The sequence below is a fragment of the Seriola lalandi genome, unplaced genomic scaffold (assembly GCF_002814215.2).
Source record: "Seriola lalandi dorsalis isolate HSWRI2012SDOR001 ecotype SW California unplaced genomic scaffold, Sedor1 jcf7180002054898, whole genome shotgun sequence".
Classification (NCBI taxonomy): domain Eukaryota; kingdom Metazoa; phylum Chordata; class Actinopteri; order Carangiformes; family Carangidae; genus Seriola; species Seriola lalandi.
In genome coordinates, this window is record NW_019525450.1 from 4,205,486 (window position 1) to 4,223,263 (window position 17,778).

The 17,778-nt window shown below is 40.9% G+C and overlaps 1 protein-coding gene across 7 annotated transcripts in view; it reads right to left on the minus strand.

The window, feature by feature from the left end:
• Positions 1-667: 667 nt before the first annotated feature.
• The window catches only part of akap13a (A-kinase anchoring protein 13a), a 103,583-nt gene continuing 86,472 nt past the window's right edge, over positions 668-17,778 (minus strand). For 4 of the 7 annotated variants that reach the window (XM_087180221.1, XM_087180226.1, XM_087180224.1 and 1 more), the window contains 11 exons: positions 16,518-16,699; positions 15,371-15,453; positions 15,072-15,260; positions 12,297-12,443; positions 10,260-10,333; positions 9,379-9,423; positions 8,080-8,130; positions 7,508-7,780; positions 6,172-6,354; positions 5,373-5,676; positions 668-3,872 (listed from right to left, as the gene is read on the minus strand). In XM_087180221.1, coding sequence (XP_087036347.1) covers positions 3,820-3,872; positions 5,373-5,676; positions 6,172-6,354; positions 7,508-7,780; positions 8,080-8,130; positions 9,379-9,423; positions 10,260-10,333; positions 12,297-12,443; positions 15,072-15,260; positions 15,371-15,453; positions 16,518-16,699 — 1,584 coding nt within the window. In that variant the 3' untranslated portion in view covers positions 668-3,819. The remainder of the gene's footprint in view (positions 3,873-5,372; positions 5,677-6,171; positions 6,355-7,507; positions 7,781-8,079; positions 8,131-9,378; positions 9,424-10,259; positions 10,334-12,296; positions 12,444-15,071; positions 15,261-15,370; positions 15,454-16,517; positions 16,700-17,778) is intronic. The other 3 variants (XM_087180225.1, XM_087180222.1, XM_087180223.1) reach the window with 2 other exon arrangements.

The following is a 17,778-nucleotide window of genomic DNA, read 5'->3' on the forward strand; positions in this document are numbered from 1 at the left end:
ATGAGGCATGACTTAGCAAAGTAGTTGAAGATTTTCTTTCTGTCCACTTTTAATTTTCATTTCAGTTCCAAAAACTTGAAAATGTCCAAAGGGGTGTAAATACTTCATGCAGGCTCTGTAGTTTGTGTTGAATTAGAAATCACCACAGAAAAAGGCATGTAAGAGAGGAGCTCTGAGCACAGAGAAGACAAATGCTGATCATTTGGAGTCATATGGAACATTGTAACTACATGATTGCATCAGACACCGTTTCCAAAAGGCACCTGAACATGAAAATGAAAGCACCCGCTTTATTCACCAAATGTTTTCAGCTATCTCGTTTCACAAAATCACCCATAAGCACTCTGCAAGTGCTGGGCAACAATTATGGAAGCACTTTAAAAAAAGTAGAAATAAATCATGTGCATCCTGTAATTTCTCTCTTACTGTGTTTCATAAGGACTGACAATGCTTGACAATGTTTTGACCAGTGATAGGCTTCCTCTGTGAAGAGAAGCTTGTGTGTCATTAGAATATACTGGTAACACAGTGTATATACAATATATCAGCAGATCAAGTACACATGGAGCATGTAACTATTATGAATACATACATACTACATGTTTTTTTTTTTAATTATTGTTGGAGACAAATGACAGCCATGAACACACAACCAACACTTTCAATGTCCATTATTTTTTTTTCTTTTTATTATGAGAGAAATGTGACTTTACATTGTTTATCACCCTGAGGGTGAAAATAAAACATAAATAAAACATTATTACAAAATGTTGCATTGAATCACAAATGAAACAATTCATTTTTTACATTTGTTGGTTTTTTTTATACAGAAATTATATTTACACATTTGCCCTTTTTGTACATTGTGTAGAATACAACAGTTGTGTACCATTTGTATAGTACAAACATTTCCTTCGTTTCAAAGCAGAGGTATAAAAGCTCTCCTCTATCTCCTGAGAAGATGCTAGGTTCTACTCTAGTGCATTTTATCATTAAGATTTAAGGCTACGCAGGGTTCACCTGATGGACACACTCGTCTCATGGACAGGCCTATCATCATCGGGGGAAAGGAGTTCATTTTCCTGACTCACGTCAGCTGATTGTCCCTTACAAAGAGAGGTTTGTGGTTCTGCCCGGTCGCTCGCTCCAACCGTTACACCTTCTTTTTTTCATATTAAAGCTGCTGCTGACTGGTTTCATTGAATAACCAATTACAATCTCTGACAACTTATTTGTTTCTGCAGTCAATTACAAATACCGTGGGGAAACTGTCAGAGTATGAGAGCCCACGCTCATCACATTATCTCTGTATGGCAATGACCTGCTGAGAAAAATATGTTAATTTTGCACAGTGGGGAGAATATACATATATGAAGATGAAAATAAAAAACAAATCAGTTTCATACTTTTGGTTGTTGTTGATGTGTAAAGGACGGAACTCATTTAGTCATAGGTGCAGTGCTCCCTAGTGGTCAAAACACACCTGAAGCAACTGAGAAAAAATAAGCCCATTCCTCTGTTTCTTTGACAGGATTACACCAACACCATAAACAAAAGACATGAAGAAACTAATGGGCCGGTCCTTAAAGCCTCTTAGAAGACTTACTATGATAAACCGGCCTGGACAGGAAGTCAAATCCTCAACACAGACGGCGAGTTAACAATCAAGCACTTAAACGTTAGACAAAAGAGGCAAAAAGGAAGCGGATCAGTGACGCTGCTCTGTTATTCACTGGAAAAGCAAGGACTTTTTTTTTTTTTTTTTTTAATTTGTCTTCTGCTTTTATTTCCTACCTGTCCAGCAGGTAGCTGTGTGGCCCACTATGGGGTTAGTGGGGCTGAAACATAGGCTTACCGGTTACCTTGGAAACATTACATAAAAGCTACCCGCCCCGTTTTAATTTTACACACTAACAAAATGGAGCCGCAGCATCTTTTATGTACTTTAACCAATTATCTGGCTTTGGATCATTGTTGCTTTTCATCAGCATCAAATTATAAAAACCCACATAATACAAAGATCTCCTCGTTTGATCTTCCATACTGATAATACACACACACTCACACCCACACACACTCACACACTCTCACACACTCTCACACACACTCACACACACACGCTCACACTCACACATTGAAAAAAAAAAATGCATCAACATATTAGGACCAAAGTGCTTAACAACACTGATGTGTGTTGATTAATTTGAAATGATCAGAGACTGGGTTAGACAGGTTTCGTCATTAAACAGGAAAACATAACATCATCTGTTTTTAGTTAATGTCCTTTCTCATCTTCTCTAACCAGCTGCTTTGTCCCTAAATTAACAGCCTCCATTTCCTAAAACCATCAGCTGTGTGCGTCCACTGAGTCTATAATCAGAGGTAAAAGAGGGAGGTTGAAAGAGAAAGCTAAACTATTTATCAGACAGAGGCCATTAGTATGCTACCTGCGGAGTCATATGCAATTAAAAAAAAAAAAACGAAGGAAAGCCCTGCTCGTTGGCGCTCAGATGAAAGATGATGGCTGCATAAAAGCCCATTGACAGGCAGATAAGTGAGGATCAAGCTAATATCCATCCAAGGCTCTAAAACACACTAAAGGATATGAATTGAGCCATTATACACAGGGAGATATGTCTCATTCCTTTCATTACTGTTGAGTCTGGAAAAATAGACACGCACATCTGAAGAGTTTCACTCCAAAATGGAGATATCCATAATTCAAATAAATTAAAACCTCAGCAAGGAACATGATTGATGGCATAAAATCATTACAGAGGATCGCTGGAGTTAACTGAAGTTATCATGTGCCAATTCCACTTTGCTTACAAACCGGAGACAAAATTCGAACATGTAATCACATCTGCTTTTCAAATCGCGAGTAAAGGAATGTCAGGGTTCCAGTTTTCTGTCAGCGTGGATTTATACGGAAACATTTTGGAAAGAAAACACTGAAAACATTGATTAAGAAATGCACAAAGGACACAGAGTTTAGGCGGATTTTCCCTCCGTGGTTTCAGTCTATTATCAATGAAGATGAGGAGGAGTGAGGCGTTTCCAGTGCCACAGCGAGCTTGTTGACATTCATATCTGTTTCCAAGTGGCATTTAGATGTGTGTGTGTGTATCTTTTTATGTGTGGTTAAAGCCACATGGAAGCAGCCCTGCTTCATTTTGTAAATTAATATAACAGCGTGTTGGTGTGGGACTTAATGCCAGGACGGACAGTTGTAAAAAGAAAAGGGGGGGGGGCTGGTTGTGGCCATAAGAGACATGAAAACAGGAAGGCAGTCAGGCCCATAAGATAATTGGTAGAACTTTCACAGTGACAATCCACTGTGAAATGTTTTCATTGTAATACAGAGCTTTCACAAATGTATATTTTACTCCAAAATGCTTCATAATGACTTCTTTGGAAAAGGAAATGGGGTTTTTTTGCGCAGAATACCCAAAAGCGCACAGCTAATCCATGTTCCCTATTTTAAAGTACTGCAAGTGTGTGTATTCCTACGTGCACACGATATCAGAATCTCTAAAATATTCTGCTCTCCAGAAAACTACAAGAAGTGGTGTTTGATTTAAACATGCAAGAAAGCACACATTTTCTCTTTTTCTTGCACGCAATGTTAAATTGCTCTACGTTATGAAGTGAACTAAGATGCTTTCAAAGGTGCCAAAAAAGCCTGGTAACAAGCTGCAGTAATGCATGTTACCACTCAGCAATAACACGTTCCTCTGCATGTCGGGCTGGCCTGATGGGTTGATGGGTTGATGATGATGAGGAGGAGGAGGAGGAGGAGGAGGAGGAGAGCCACTTCCCTCAGCAGAAGAAGATCTCTCCGTCCAGAGGAGGCTCAGGGCGGTGCTGGGGGTCTGGAAGGAAGAGAGGAGAAAGAGTCAGTGTCACCGTCACTGTTACTGTATGACGAGTGTGATTGCTGATTTGTTGTAACATTTATTCTCCAGGGATGTTTAGTGAGCAGCATCAACTTGCTTCATATTGATCAAGCTCTTACCACAGTGCACGGTGCTGCCATTGAGATCCATTAAAGAATTGACTAAATCTGCCTCAGTGAGCAGCTCAATGTGCTGTACTCGCTGCTCACACCGGAGCCATCATTTCACATCTAGACATGCATCAATCTGACTGGCAGGTTGTAACAGTGTGGGGATTATTATTCTAACAAAAGGACAACGTAGAGTTTAGTTTTTATTTTCCGTTATCATTTCGAAGTCTCTTCATGTTATCCTGAGCTCCAGCGGTGGCATTAGAGAGTAAAAGCATCAGGAAAAAACATCGGAAATAAAAGAATCTTAAAGCTAAATGAAAATTCGGCTATAATCATCATGCAGTTATTAAGTTGTAAACTCTCCCTCTGTTTGTTAGAAGCTCTGTTTTCAAACCAGATTGGACAGATGGAAAACCTGGAACAGCAAAAATCTCTCCTTTTCACCTAATTTGTAAACTCTTTTGTCCTTGTTGGGATCCTGTAGAATGACTCAGTTTTTTCCAGCGATCTGACTGGTCAGTAGTTGGGCTGTTGACGGGTTCTAATCTGATCCTCTGCCCCGGTTAAAAGTGAGCCACCTTCGTGACCCCAGCAAACCTGACTAAAGCCCAAAGATAGCTGGATAACTGAAACATCACAGGGCCCAGGTGAGCGTGCAGCTGAGTGGACTGTGGTTACAGTCACTCCGAGATAAAGGAGACAGAAAAGATAAAGCAGCAAGTGTGATGCAAGCTGACACTCAGAAGCCACGTTTCTTTAAAATGCATCACCGGCCTGTACGACAGTGACAGGCTGAACAGACGATGATGTTATTATTACTACACTGTTGAACATAGGGGACACAGTGTCACTCAGCAACACTTATCTTTTAAAGGCTACATATACACATGGTTTATTGAAAATGTAACTCTGATTTTATGGTTTCTGTCTTTAGCACAAATAAAACATCTGGAAACATCTGTGCTTATATGTGAATCCCTATGTAAAACATAGGGGTACTGTATGTGAATGAGCCACTGTGTTTGCATAATGCTTTCATATGAGCTTTGATGAGCTTTATGATTGAATATACAGTATTATCTACTATTGCCAAAAAGAAAAATGGGATAAAAGAACCAGATCAAACATAAACTTTTATAGACAATATTTTCATAACAACACAGTCAAATTACTTATAGAATTTAGGGCTTGTTGCCAGTCACTGAAGTCAAAGCCATCACCCATTTTTTGGCTGCCTATTTCCTCTTTCTCTGATAATCAAACATCATGTGTCCTTGACAAAAACACTGCGCTCCACCCTGCTGACTCAATATAAGACACTGCATAATTAAACTAAATGTAACCCCCCCCCTTCATTCTTTACCTGCTGTCTGTGCACTCCCTCCTTTGCCCTTCTTCTTCTTCTTTTCCTTCCCCTCCTTGTTCTTGCTCTTGGCCAGCTGCAGCAGGCTCTTTGAGATCTGGTTGTTGGCTTCGCTGCCCTTGAGGTTGGCATTAGTGGAGGATGAGGTAAAGGGATTGAGGCCTTTTCCTTTGGGCTTGGACTGCTGGTGCTGCAGCCTGGGCAGGGAGGAGGAGGAGGAGGAGGAGAACTCCAGTGGGTCCAGCTCCAGAGACTGGGAGCTGCCGGGGAACTGGGATTCATCAGATGTCGTCGAGGGAGTCCTCTGGAAGTAAAGGCGGTCGGTTAAGACTGGTGAACAGCTGTTGTCTACATTTGTGAATGAATATGTGGGAAAAGGTTCAGATTTTTATGTTTTTCTAAGTTGATCCTGAATAAAACATGAGCATAAATGTTTACAAAAAATGGTTTAATGGTGGAAAAGGAAAGTCTGAAAGAGACCAAAACGTGAACTGTGAAGCTGAGCAGTAGCGGTGTGCGGGATATTCTTTTTTCAAGGCATAAAAACCTGGAAACATAACCCTGCTGTTTGGATAGTTGGTTTGCTCAGTAATTGAATGTCAAGAGCACTTTTGAATTCACTTTCAAGAGGACCTGGGTTCAAGCCTCCTATATAAGTATCCATAAACATCAACCCTGCTGAAGTGTCATTGAGTGAAACACTGAGCCCCTCCCAGCTCGGTGAGTGTTCCCCTGCAGCGCAGGGAGCAACAGATGATGTTATTATTATTGTTATGATTTTAAAAATGTCCCGGCTCACCTCAGCCAGACGGAGCTCCTCCATCTTTTCGAGCTGCCGCTGCACGGCCTCCCTGTCCCTCTCCAACTTCCTCTGGGCGTCTCTCAGCCTCTCCAGGTCTTTCTGGTACTCTTCCTTCTTACTCTGCAGCTCCTGCTTCTCCACCTCCAGCTCCTTGTGCTGCTTCAGCACATCCTCCTCCTGCAGTGGTTGAGAGGTGCATTGATGGATTTATTGAAATGATTCAGGACAAAGACATGGCATGGTCTCAGATACTGAAAAGGAAGTTCCTTCATCATTGTACATTACATTGATGGGACAAGTCTGTAGGTCTCCGAATCACTGTTGCATTTCAAAATAAAATGATCATTCTCATGCAGTAATTAATTCTAATCAAATTAGAGTAAAAGAACTTTCATTATGTTACTATATGTTCTGTATTACTGTAAATTTTGACAAAATCTAAAAAGACTTTACTCCTCTGTGTAATATGGGCTTTACACTACAGTCAACCCCACATTTATACAAAGCACAATATACTATGATTGTTCTACATTTTCGGTTCTGCAACAACCACAAACGTTGACAATCTTTATTTCATTCACTTGTAAATTGAATCATCTATGATAAGCTACAGTGACGCTGTGAGGCTGGGAGGCCTGTGTTAGTTTACTCTACTGTAACTGACACTCAGTACATCTTTGATTATTGTTAACATTTTGAAAGTTACAGAAATGATAGAGAGTGCTTTTCTTCTCGCTGCTTTTTCTTCGCACTTCATCATTTTGTGTTTACAGGTCAGAATTTAGCAAGTGAGTTTAGCTCTTTGCAGCAAACTGAGAATCTGACGCGTAAACTGAGCCAAGACAAATGTAAATACAGCAGAATGCTTGTGCAATGAGGGCGGCTTCAAAATGACACTGCGGTTATTCACAGGAAGACCATACTACCTTGTTTTTCAGCCAATCACAAGTTATCGGCATCTTCTGAAGCCAAGAACCTGAGATAGTCATGCTAGCTCTAAGCTTATCGTTAGATATTGCACTAAACTGAGAAAGATGCAACGTCTTTGCTCCTCAGTTTAAATTTGATCGTGCAGCTTTGATCTTAGTGCAACTACACTTACAGTTGAGGATTGTGTTTAGGGTTTTTTAGTTAGAGGGATATTTTTGAAGGCCCCCTGCTATCACTACAGAGCACTACAGGAAACCCTGAGCACCTGGCACAAGTCTACAATGTTATTTATCATAATATACAGTGCAAGGTGAATTATTGCAAAAACCTGACTACTAAGACTTACAACTGCATAGAAACATAGAACAATGCACAGAGCAAGTAGAAAATGATGCATAGTTACCTGCACGTGCACGAGCATCTCCCTTTCAGTCAGCTGCTGTTCCCTGAGCTCCCACTGCCTCTCCCTCCTCCTCTTCTCCTCAGCGTGAGCTGCCTGTTGTCTCTGCAGGGATGCCAGCTCCTGCCGCTGCTTCTCCAGGCTGCGCTGCTTCTCCTGCTCAATCAGGGAGTTGGGCCGCGAAGATGGCCGAGATAAAGACGTGCAGGAGGAGGAGCGCTCGCTCAGGGCCTGCCGCTGGTCCTCTATGAAACTGTCCTGCTGGACCACCACCGCCTAGATTAGACAAGACCGGATTCACATCCCATGGAGATTAGGTCAGACACATCCCTCCTGCTATTGTGTGGTATTTGGCTACATTTTTCAAGACATTATTATTATTATTTTCTCTGTCTATATTGCTATGCTCATACTGCACCACAGAGCGTCTAAAGTCTAATGTTTTTTTTTCCTTCTTCCTTTCACACAAGAAGCGAGGTTTTCAAATTCACACTGACAGCAAAAAGCTTCATAGTGTTGCATCATGTTAAGTCTGATCTGGAGCGCATGGGCATATCGTACGCAAAGAATGTTACCTGCAGAGTGCTGAGCAGGAGATGCAGATTGGAGACACTGTGAAGGACCTGCTGTTGGGAAAAGAGAAACCACTGAGTATCATTTAACCTCAAAACATCATCTCTGTTCTTGTTGTTTAGATGAGATGAAAAATCCTGCAGGAGAAAATTGTCTGTCGGATGTTGCCTCGGCTTATTGCTGCACTTGAGTCATTGCTTGTTAAAATATGAAATGAGTAATAGTTGTGCATCATTTTAATCAGCGCTCGCAGTGGATTTCATGTGATATGAATCTACCACTGCAGGACTAAGCCAGCGTGAAACACTACAACTTCACAGTTTACCGTGATGTGACCTTTTCTCCATTAAACACTGAGAAAGAGACAAGGCCATGGAGCTTTCAGCTGTCACCAGTGTTTACTAAGACACAAAATGTTCCAATTAACGTTCACCGTGAACTGCACAAAATAGCATTTATAAAACAGCAGATCTGCAGGTGGTGTTGTGTTATCATACAGAAACACAACACTGAGGTCTGTACAACAAAGGGAAATAAATAATCAGATTGTGCAATTCCAGTATCTTCTGTAGGTTAATATTTTATACTTACATCTTGTATTTTATTATTGCTTCACATTGAAGCCAAAAGTACCAGAATTACTGTGTGTTCAGCATCTTTTCATCGATTTTTGTGAAATTTGATTTACTGAAACTGTTATCAAACACTGGTACCACTGGTAACACTGTTGTGTACTGTGTGAAATTAAATGTTGACAACTGGGAGTGGACGCATTTCACATTAACAATTTTTCAACTTTACCGTGTTAGAATAAGACTTAAACCATATATTTTATATATTAACTGTAGGTGTTATGGATGACCTTTCAGAAGAATTTTGATGCATTAATGTGGTTTGTCTGCCTTACTTTTTCATCTTGCTGAGTTCTACTGCTATCTTACTTGCACTGCTTAGGAAGCTTGCTCTGTTCTCATGCATAATTCATTTCCATCTTATTTTTCATTAAAACTCTTCTTAAAGCTCACTCTTATGGACACTCTTTTATTAAATGACTCCTTCCTTTACAGTTTGCTTCCCACGTGCGTTTGCTATCAGTTTGATTGAATTTTTGTTTCTTCTTGTGTGCTTCGAATAATACTAACATCTAATACTACTAACACAAACATCTACAGTACATGAACTACTACTGTCTGAGCTAATACATTTATTGATGCAGATAACAATGATGTTGACACAGAGTTTTGACTGTTTCCATGTAAACAGCAGCTCTAATTTAATTAGGGACAGGAAGTCAGTGTTACCTCACTGTTCCTCTTCAGCAGCAGCAGCAGGTTGGCGTTTCCTCCCTGCACATAAACACAAACACACACTGAGTACAGCCAGAGCTCATATACACACATCTGCTGGTGGGTTGCATCATGTGTGTGTACAGTCAGTGCACGAGAGAGTGAACAGAGTACAGTATGAATATGAATGCGATTATAGCTGTGCATGTGGGTGTGCTGCAAAATTCTAATTGTATCAGGCTGTGATTGTGCACAACTGGTGCAGTAATACAGCAATCCTGCAGCTGTTGCATTACAAGGAGCTAAACATCTCGAAAAATGTTTTTTCCATATACAAAAAAAAAAACATAGACTAATGTGAATGGAACAGAAAATGCTTGAATTAGCTCTGTGTTGTATTTTTAATGATGATTCTCACTTCTGCTCATACTCCCTTCTTAAACGCTGAACTCTCTTTGAACTTTTGCTCCATGCCCAGGATAGTAACAGTTTATACTTAACAGCCTGGTGTCTATGTTCAGAGACAGGACTGCAGACTACAGCAGCTCGCTCTACTAAAACATTCAAGAAACAATTATGTGCTAGATACATGCAGGATAAACGACTGCAAAGGCGAGCCTCCAGTGCAGGACTCCAATAGCAACACCTAAGGCGGCCCATTCATTTCCATCCACTATTGAATTCTTACACAACTGATAGTCGCCATTAGCAACGGGACCTGGCAGGACAAGTCAAGAGGCTAATTCACTGGAGGGAGAGAAGTGGCTAAATTCATCTTAATGGTATTGTTAATTTTGGAGGACAAATACACCCCCATACATGGCCTCAAGTTCTCATTGAGGCGAGGGGGCGTAGCGCTTTCAGATTCAAGAATAATTGGCTGCTGGGATACTGACCTTCTTTAAAACACTGTCAGACTCCGTCCTGCGCAGATCTCCCACCGTATCCTCGCCCTCGTCTCTGTCTCCACCTGACATAAAGGGAGACCACAGGAGAGATGATGAGCCAGGCAGCAGAGGATCCACGTTCACAAACAGAGAGAGCAGGGCCGCAGTAAATGTACAAACTGAAAACCAGGTCTTTAGGATCAAATCAATATGCCACATGAACATGTGATGAAGGCAATCACATTTTAAAGATGACGTAATAACAATTGGTTTTCTTTCCTCCACTTTATCATACACAGCTGAGAATCTGTCGACAGGTGTCCAGTACAATTACCAGCCCAGATGCATAATGAACACTGTTCAATATCCAAAGTGATAAAACAGTTTCTATATGAGAGGCTAAAAGAACATGCCAGGCTGGTAGAGTTAAGGTGGATATTAATGCTAGTAGTTCATTTGATGTGAAACTTATTTTTGGGTAAGTAACTATTTTGCCTGTGAATATTAACAAGTGGCGTAGTGACTGATAAAGAGGCAAATGAACTGCGGCTTCAAGGTGGTCACTCCCAGCTCTACAACCACCCACAAGAAGAAATAATAATCATGTTTTCAGGTAAAACTCAAAATCACAGCTGAAATTTCAGAGACATTTCTTCAGATTAAGATTTCCGTCCTGTGCAGTTTACCCAGTCCATACACACAACTTCAAAATTCACAGGCAAAATAGTTACATATCAGAGGCAACAGATCAACAAACATGGGTCAACACAAGGGAACAACGAGCAGCGTTAAGTAAAATAAAAAAAACAAAACCGATATGCTTTTTAAAAGTTTTATGTGTAACAGTGCACATCTTGGGGAAGCTGGTGATTGTGAATCAAAAACAGACGTGGTACAGATAATATAAAGGTGACTTCTTCTCATATCAAAAACATTTGGTAGTTTAAAATTATCCTGTTTATGTTCATACAACACATCAGACTTACAGCTAAGATGATCAAGCTATTGAGATATATTTATATAACCTGTAAAGTCACAGTTTTGATGTCTGCAACAACACGTGGTGTGACCACTAACCCACTGATTTTTGAAGGTCGTGACCTGCTTGTTCATCGCTGTGCTAGTAAAATAAGTGGATCTAACCTGTCATCTGTGAAGACTTTTTGAGTTACTAACACACATGAAAAAGTGCTGCCCTACATTTTTGTACTGTTTGTGCTGATGTTACATATGATACCTCATCTGCAAGTGATGCTTAACCTGTTTTTGTATTCATTTAATTATCATAATACTATTATTTGCATTTTGTTTTCCTTTGCTTTTGCTTTTCCTTCCCACCCCACTCATCAAATCTCTTCACTTCACTAAGCCGTCCTTTGATCTGAAACAACAATGTAGTTTAGTTGATTCTTATACAACTCAAAATCCATATATATCATCTCATTTTCATAATACCTCAATTGTCTCCAGTGTCTACATCAGTTACTCTGTCTGCTTCTTGAACAAAATAATGGGTAAAATGTAGCTTTAAAAGCATCACAGTGATAAAAATGCACATGCACTTTTGTTGTTTCACACCAGTTGTACTGGTGTGGAAGTGTGGATCTCTCATGGCTCAGTATCTGCCACGCTGTCAGTAGAGTCCCACTATGAGCAAGCAACCAGTTCAGAGGTATCGCCCCAGGCCGTGTCTCCCCTAGGAAACTTCAGCTCTACTGTCCAAGCCCCTGTCTAAAATGTTTTATCTAACTGCACTGAGCAGGGGAATTGTGGGAAGTGCCGGGTGTGGTTCCTGCTGTTATGTGACCGCTAAAAATCAGGTTTTAGGATGAAAGTGAAATATTTTACTTTTCCTGCTGTGCTAGGCTTTCAGCAGTTTCAGCACAGCACACATCTGCAGTCCAGTCATTGAGGGGATGCAGTTATCTGGACCAGCAGGTGGGTTCACTGTGTTTGACTGTGACAGGCTTCAAACATGTAGCCTGGCTGACCACTCGACCCGACTGTGCTCTCTGTGAAAAAAAAGCAACATCAACCTACACCTACTCTTGTTGCTGTGCATCTGGTGACTGTCGAAGCCTCCGAACGTCTCAGCCCGACGGGGCAAACACACCGGCCCCACGCCTCCTCCCTCCTGGACGCTGGCCATGGCCCCGCCCAGGCTGCCGTTCACCAGCGCCTGTAACGTCTCCACTGTCACACACACACACACACACACACACACACACACACACACACACACACACACACACACACACACACATACAGACACAGACACACACAGACAGACACACAGACAGACACACAGACAGACACACAGAGAGGAAAACATCAATGTGCAGGTCAGTAAATGAATTATCCCGGCTAACTGTGTTACAATTCGGCTCTGCACTCATGAATCCTACCAGGCACTCAACCTGGTACAGGCTCCAGTTGCTTAGCAACTATTGACAATCTGTTTGAACCACAGAGCTCTTTTACAAAAAGTTTAAATATCTGTTCCATCTGAGATTATATAAACTCTGGACACATATATACAGCACTGTATCCACATGTAGATAGAGCATGCAGTTCTGTGACCTTCCCGGTGAAAATAAGGAGAAACAAAGCCGTCGCTGATGATTGTGGATTCTCAGTAAAACACAATAATCAGAAGAGGCAGAATAAATGACTTTATTGCTGCCAATTCACATATCAAATAAGTAAGATCACAGCCCCAGGCTTTAGAAGGAGGAGACGACAAATACATTCTGTAATAGTGCAGCTAAACCTTTCCAAACCATTACATACATCTTCCCTGCATTAGAGCTGCAGACGATTCATCTTTAAATGTCAAACAGTTACAAAACCCCCACACTTTAAACAGATCTGGTATTTTTTAAGCAACTACATCTTTTCATGGAACACCCTTTTCCTGCAGCAGTAATTAGAAATCAGTTATAAGAGGTAGCTGCATCTGTGCACACTTCCTCAGTCTGCATAACTCACAGCTCTGACTGATCCAGTCTCTCTGCTCTTTCACCAAGAAGCACATTAATTGTTTTTTTTAAATTTAGTGAGTATGTATTATTTAATGCTGTATGATTACACTGTACGGTACTGCAAATGACAATCAATCACAACACTATTTTTTCTGTGTCTCTTTCAGTCAATAATAATTTTTCTACAATGATGAGAATTTTTAAAAAAAAGTCAATCTTCTGAATAAAAATCTTATTTTTGTCAAACTGCCTGAAAACAAGTGAAATTAGGTTTTATGATTCAACAAGATGAAATGCTTTAAGAATACTTTCTGACACACTTGTTATATGGTATTTTTTCAGACCTGCTTATTTAAATTTGAAGTCAGTTTCACGTGCAGAGAATGCACTGTGCTGCTCTGTCTTCACATTCTCTCTCTGTCACAATCAACAGTATCTCTCTCAGTTCACCTCTCAGCTCATGCTGCTTTCTTCTCATACACATTTGACAAACAGAGCTGGAGGAAAAAAAAAAAACCCAAAAAACACTTTGACTCCTTTAATGTTTTCTATACATTCTCTTTAAATCATCCCAAAACTCAACCTCTGTTGAGATCCAACTACTGAGCCAATTACTTTCCAAGTATGTCAGAAAAGGTGAATTATCAGATGTTTTCTGATAGTTAATATCCAGGTTTTCTTAACATAGTGGTCTAGTTTAGCTAGTAGCCATCTAGCCCTTTAGATAATTGTCCAAATTTCCACATGCAGACTCAAAAACAAACAGTAGAAGAAATTTGAATTGCATTGTGATCTGTGGCTGGAGATAGCTGTAACAAATAAAACATTTTCATAGCAGACAATCTGACTTGTAATAACATGGAAAACACAAAAGAAAGTAATAATATAACCTACAGCTCTGTTCAGCACAGCTGTTTCAATGATGGGGTCTTGCTTTTGTGCATATTGGCTCACTGGCTTAGCTTAGTGGGACACTTCATATGGAACAGAGCCGTTGTTAATGTTATTAGTAGCAATTCAGTGCGTTTCCTACCATGACAAGTCAAACATGTCTCGTGTGAAAAAGGTCTATTAGGCAAAAGAAATGCTAAATCTGCTGTTTTATTTTAGTGCACTCGTGATGGGTTATGTAACTGATCCTTGACAAGCATGTTATGAAAACTGATATGCCCACTCTTAACAGAAATGCTACCGGTGGTAACAAGACTGGTTTTAAGTCTGCTGCAAAGTTACTGTTACCTCCCCTGTAGCCCTTCAAGCTCCTTTCTCAGGGACCACCACCCAAGTGATGGCAGATAAGGTTAGGCAGTAGGGAGAAAAGCTATTCTTTTTGTGTAGGGCAAAGGTTTTCAAAACATGTGGCGAGGGAGAGACGATTGTGTCTGAAGCTCAGCCCATAGTGTTTTGTATTGATTTACAAACCCCTGGTCATAGGTAATAGTGAAAGCAACGAGCCTTAGTGTTGTCTAGCACACTGTTACTGTTAACATTCTGCTGGTAGATTTCACACTTCCATGTGGGTATGAAAGCAAAATTACATCAGGTAATACTCCCATGTGCCAACAACGTGTCACTTAATACGCAACATGGGTGGTACCACATGTGTTTTTTTTACAGCATCGTGTATTTGTTATAGTTGATGAAAACCTCATGTGTTCATGTGACGTACGACCACCAGCTCTAATAATTCACTAGAAAATATGTGGATGGAAACTGAGAAAAGGCACCTCTGCTCTTTCTCTCTGTTCAGCTCACTTCATTCTGCCTCACTGCTGCGAATGCTCGATGAACGATGCATCCCTAGGACATATATTATAAATACTCCCTTTCTCTGTCTTACCTTCCAGCAGGGCATCCTTCATGATGGACGCCCCCCTGGGTGGCTCCAAGCTGCAGGCTGACCTGAAGAAGGGTTCGACCTGCTGGCAGGCCTCCTCGCCTGGATTCAGGCCCTCCCACATCCCCCTGAAGAGCCGCACCTTCTCCTCCAGCAGAGACATGATCTCTGTGTCTTTCTGCCTCAACAAGTCTGACCAGCAGACACGGACAGACAGATAGACAGGGAGAGAGAGATGAGGACGGTGAGGAAAACATTTTGTGATACTAGGAGCAGATTTGCCCCAGTTTTCAGTCTCTCACCTCTCATCTCCTTGGCTTTAGTCTCCAGTTGTCTCTTGTCATCTTCGGTCTCACTGGGAATACCTTCATCCTCATCCTTCTCCCTGTCCAACCAAGAGAAGGAAAGCAAACATGATATATTACATCTAGAGCCTTAAATAATACTGGAACAAAATTGGCAATATTCACAATATTTATGTCTACGTCTATGACAACATCAATAACTAATGCTCAAATCAAACAGCCAACATTTTATTTACAATATTAAAAATTACAAACAAAAACATTCATTGCACATTCAATCATTAATTAACCATTTCAGTTATTTTTCAGGCAGAAATGCACCATTCATTATTTACATTTAACAGACTGGAGAATTCTTTAAAAACAGGAGTAATGAACATAATCATTAGCTTGAGCCTCGTCTACAAACAAACGGTGGATACAACACTGATATCACCGGACTATCATTTAAAAAAAAAAATATATATATATATACATATATATATATATATATATATATATATACATATATATATATATATATATATATATATACACACAGTGTTTTGGTAGAAGACTATCAGAGTATCAGTGGAAAACTTTTTGTTGATTCTCTTCCATTTCTGCCAATAGCTTGATCTCAGTTTTGTATTTTGATGGAAGTCAGACAGAGAGAGAGAGAAACAGAGTATTAAATCTCTCTCCCTCCCGCTGGCTGTAGTCGAATAATCCTCTGCTTATAGTGAGCTGCCCTTGAAGCCAATCCAGCATTAGACTGTCCCTGAGTACATCCCATCCCCAGGTAGAGTAGTGCTAATCCTCCTGACAGCACAGTGCTCTGTCGCAGCTTACCGTATATTACTTTCCAGAGACCTGGGCTAGGTCTAACTCCTGGGTTACAACACAAACGAACTGTGGGTGAACTCTAAGAGGCCAGCACTGAATGTAAAGCACTATGAAGGTGGAGTTTGTTTTGTAATTGAGGTTTATGAGTTAGAGGAAATGGGTTGGGTTAGGTGGGACATTCATCCTCAAGTAAAACTTTGAGTAAAAAATATTTTTCTGGCAAAAAAAAGCCTTAAGGCATTTCAGTATTTGCATATTTAAGTCCCAAATGTTTCTGAGTAAAAACACCTCAACAAACACATTAAGAAACCCCACTTACATGGACTGCATGGCTTCTTGGATCAGATGCATCCAGGTGTTGCGTTCGTCCTTCGAGCTGGCCAGGACCTCCATCATCTCCGGCTTCTCGATGCCTGCCGTGATGAGGAAGAGGCCGCGCTCTTCGTTAGCGACCTCCCTGACGATCAACTTCTGGAGGGAGATGACCGTGGAGCGCTGGTCCTACAAGGAGAGGAGGGTGGGGAAGGAACGGAGGGATTGATGGAGGCGGCGAGGGAGGAAAAAATGAAAAGAAAAAGGAAGATGACAGTGGGAGGGTCGAGGGAAGAGAAGGGGAGGAGGGGAGAAAATGGTGAGGAAGGGGGAAGAGGATGGTAGAGGCAGGATGAAGGGTGGGTTGGAGCACAAGAGAGAAGGAGGGGGAGAGGAAGAGAAGGATAATTATGGGAGGAGAAAAGGAAAGCAGGACAGAAACAAGTGCAGCGAAGACAAAGGGACAGATAGAAGGAAGGTCAGTCAGAGAAATGGATGATTATAGAAGAATGAAAAAGATTTGGAACAAAGAGGGAAAGAACAAAAAGACAAAATGAGATTCTGGTTATCATCCACATTAGTGTCAGCTGACTTGTGGCGCACCAGCAGTGCTTACATCCTTAACGCTGCAAACACAGTGAAGCACGTTTTAGTATGGTAACACCGCAAACCGCCGTTTCATTTCTGCTCTGTCCAGCAACGCTCACACAATGTAACCACATCCCAGAGTTTTTTGATGCAATCTCTTGTCTTAGGTTTAAAGAAAGAAAGAAAGAAAAGGTTTTTATTTATTTTTCCTTCCCCCCTCCAGCTGGCTCTCCCCTTCCTACTGTGACTGTGCTGAAAAAAACAGGAGTAAAATCCACAGTCCTTATTCTGTGCAGAGATGCATTCTTAAATTCAAAGATCAAGAGCATTTCTTCTTTCAGAATTCCCTTTTTTGTTTTGTTGTCTTTCCACTGTAGGTCAGCAAAGATACAAGATGGAATCTGTATTAAAAAAAGACTATAACTGTGGATGATGCTCATCTCATTTGACTAACTCAGACTCCGCATCATCTTAGCCACAGCCGTCCAGGTGCTGTGGCCTCTCTGTCCTTGTTGCTACTGGCTCATTGTACTGTTGATGAGCCTCAGACCAGAAGCTGACTCTCTCCAAAACTCAGCCTGGGTCACATGGCTGTCATCCATTTAGAAGCACATGTTATTCCTCTTTACAAAACAGCCTTAACTCAAAAATGCCAAGCTTTATTTTAATGATGGATGTGA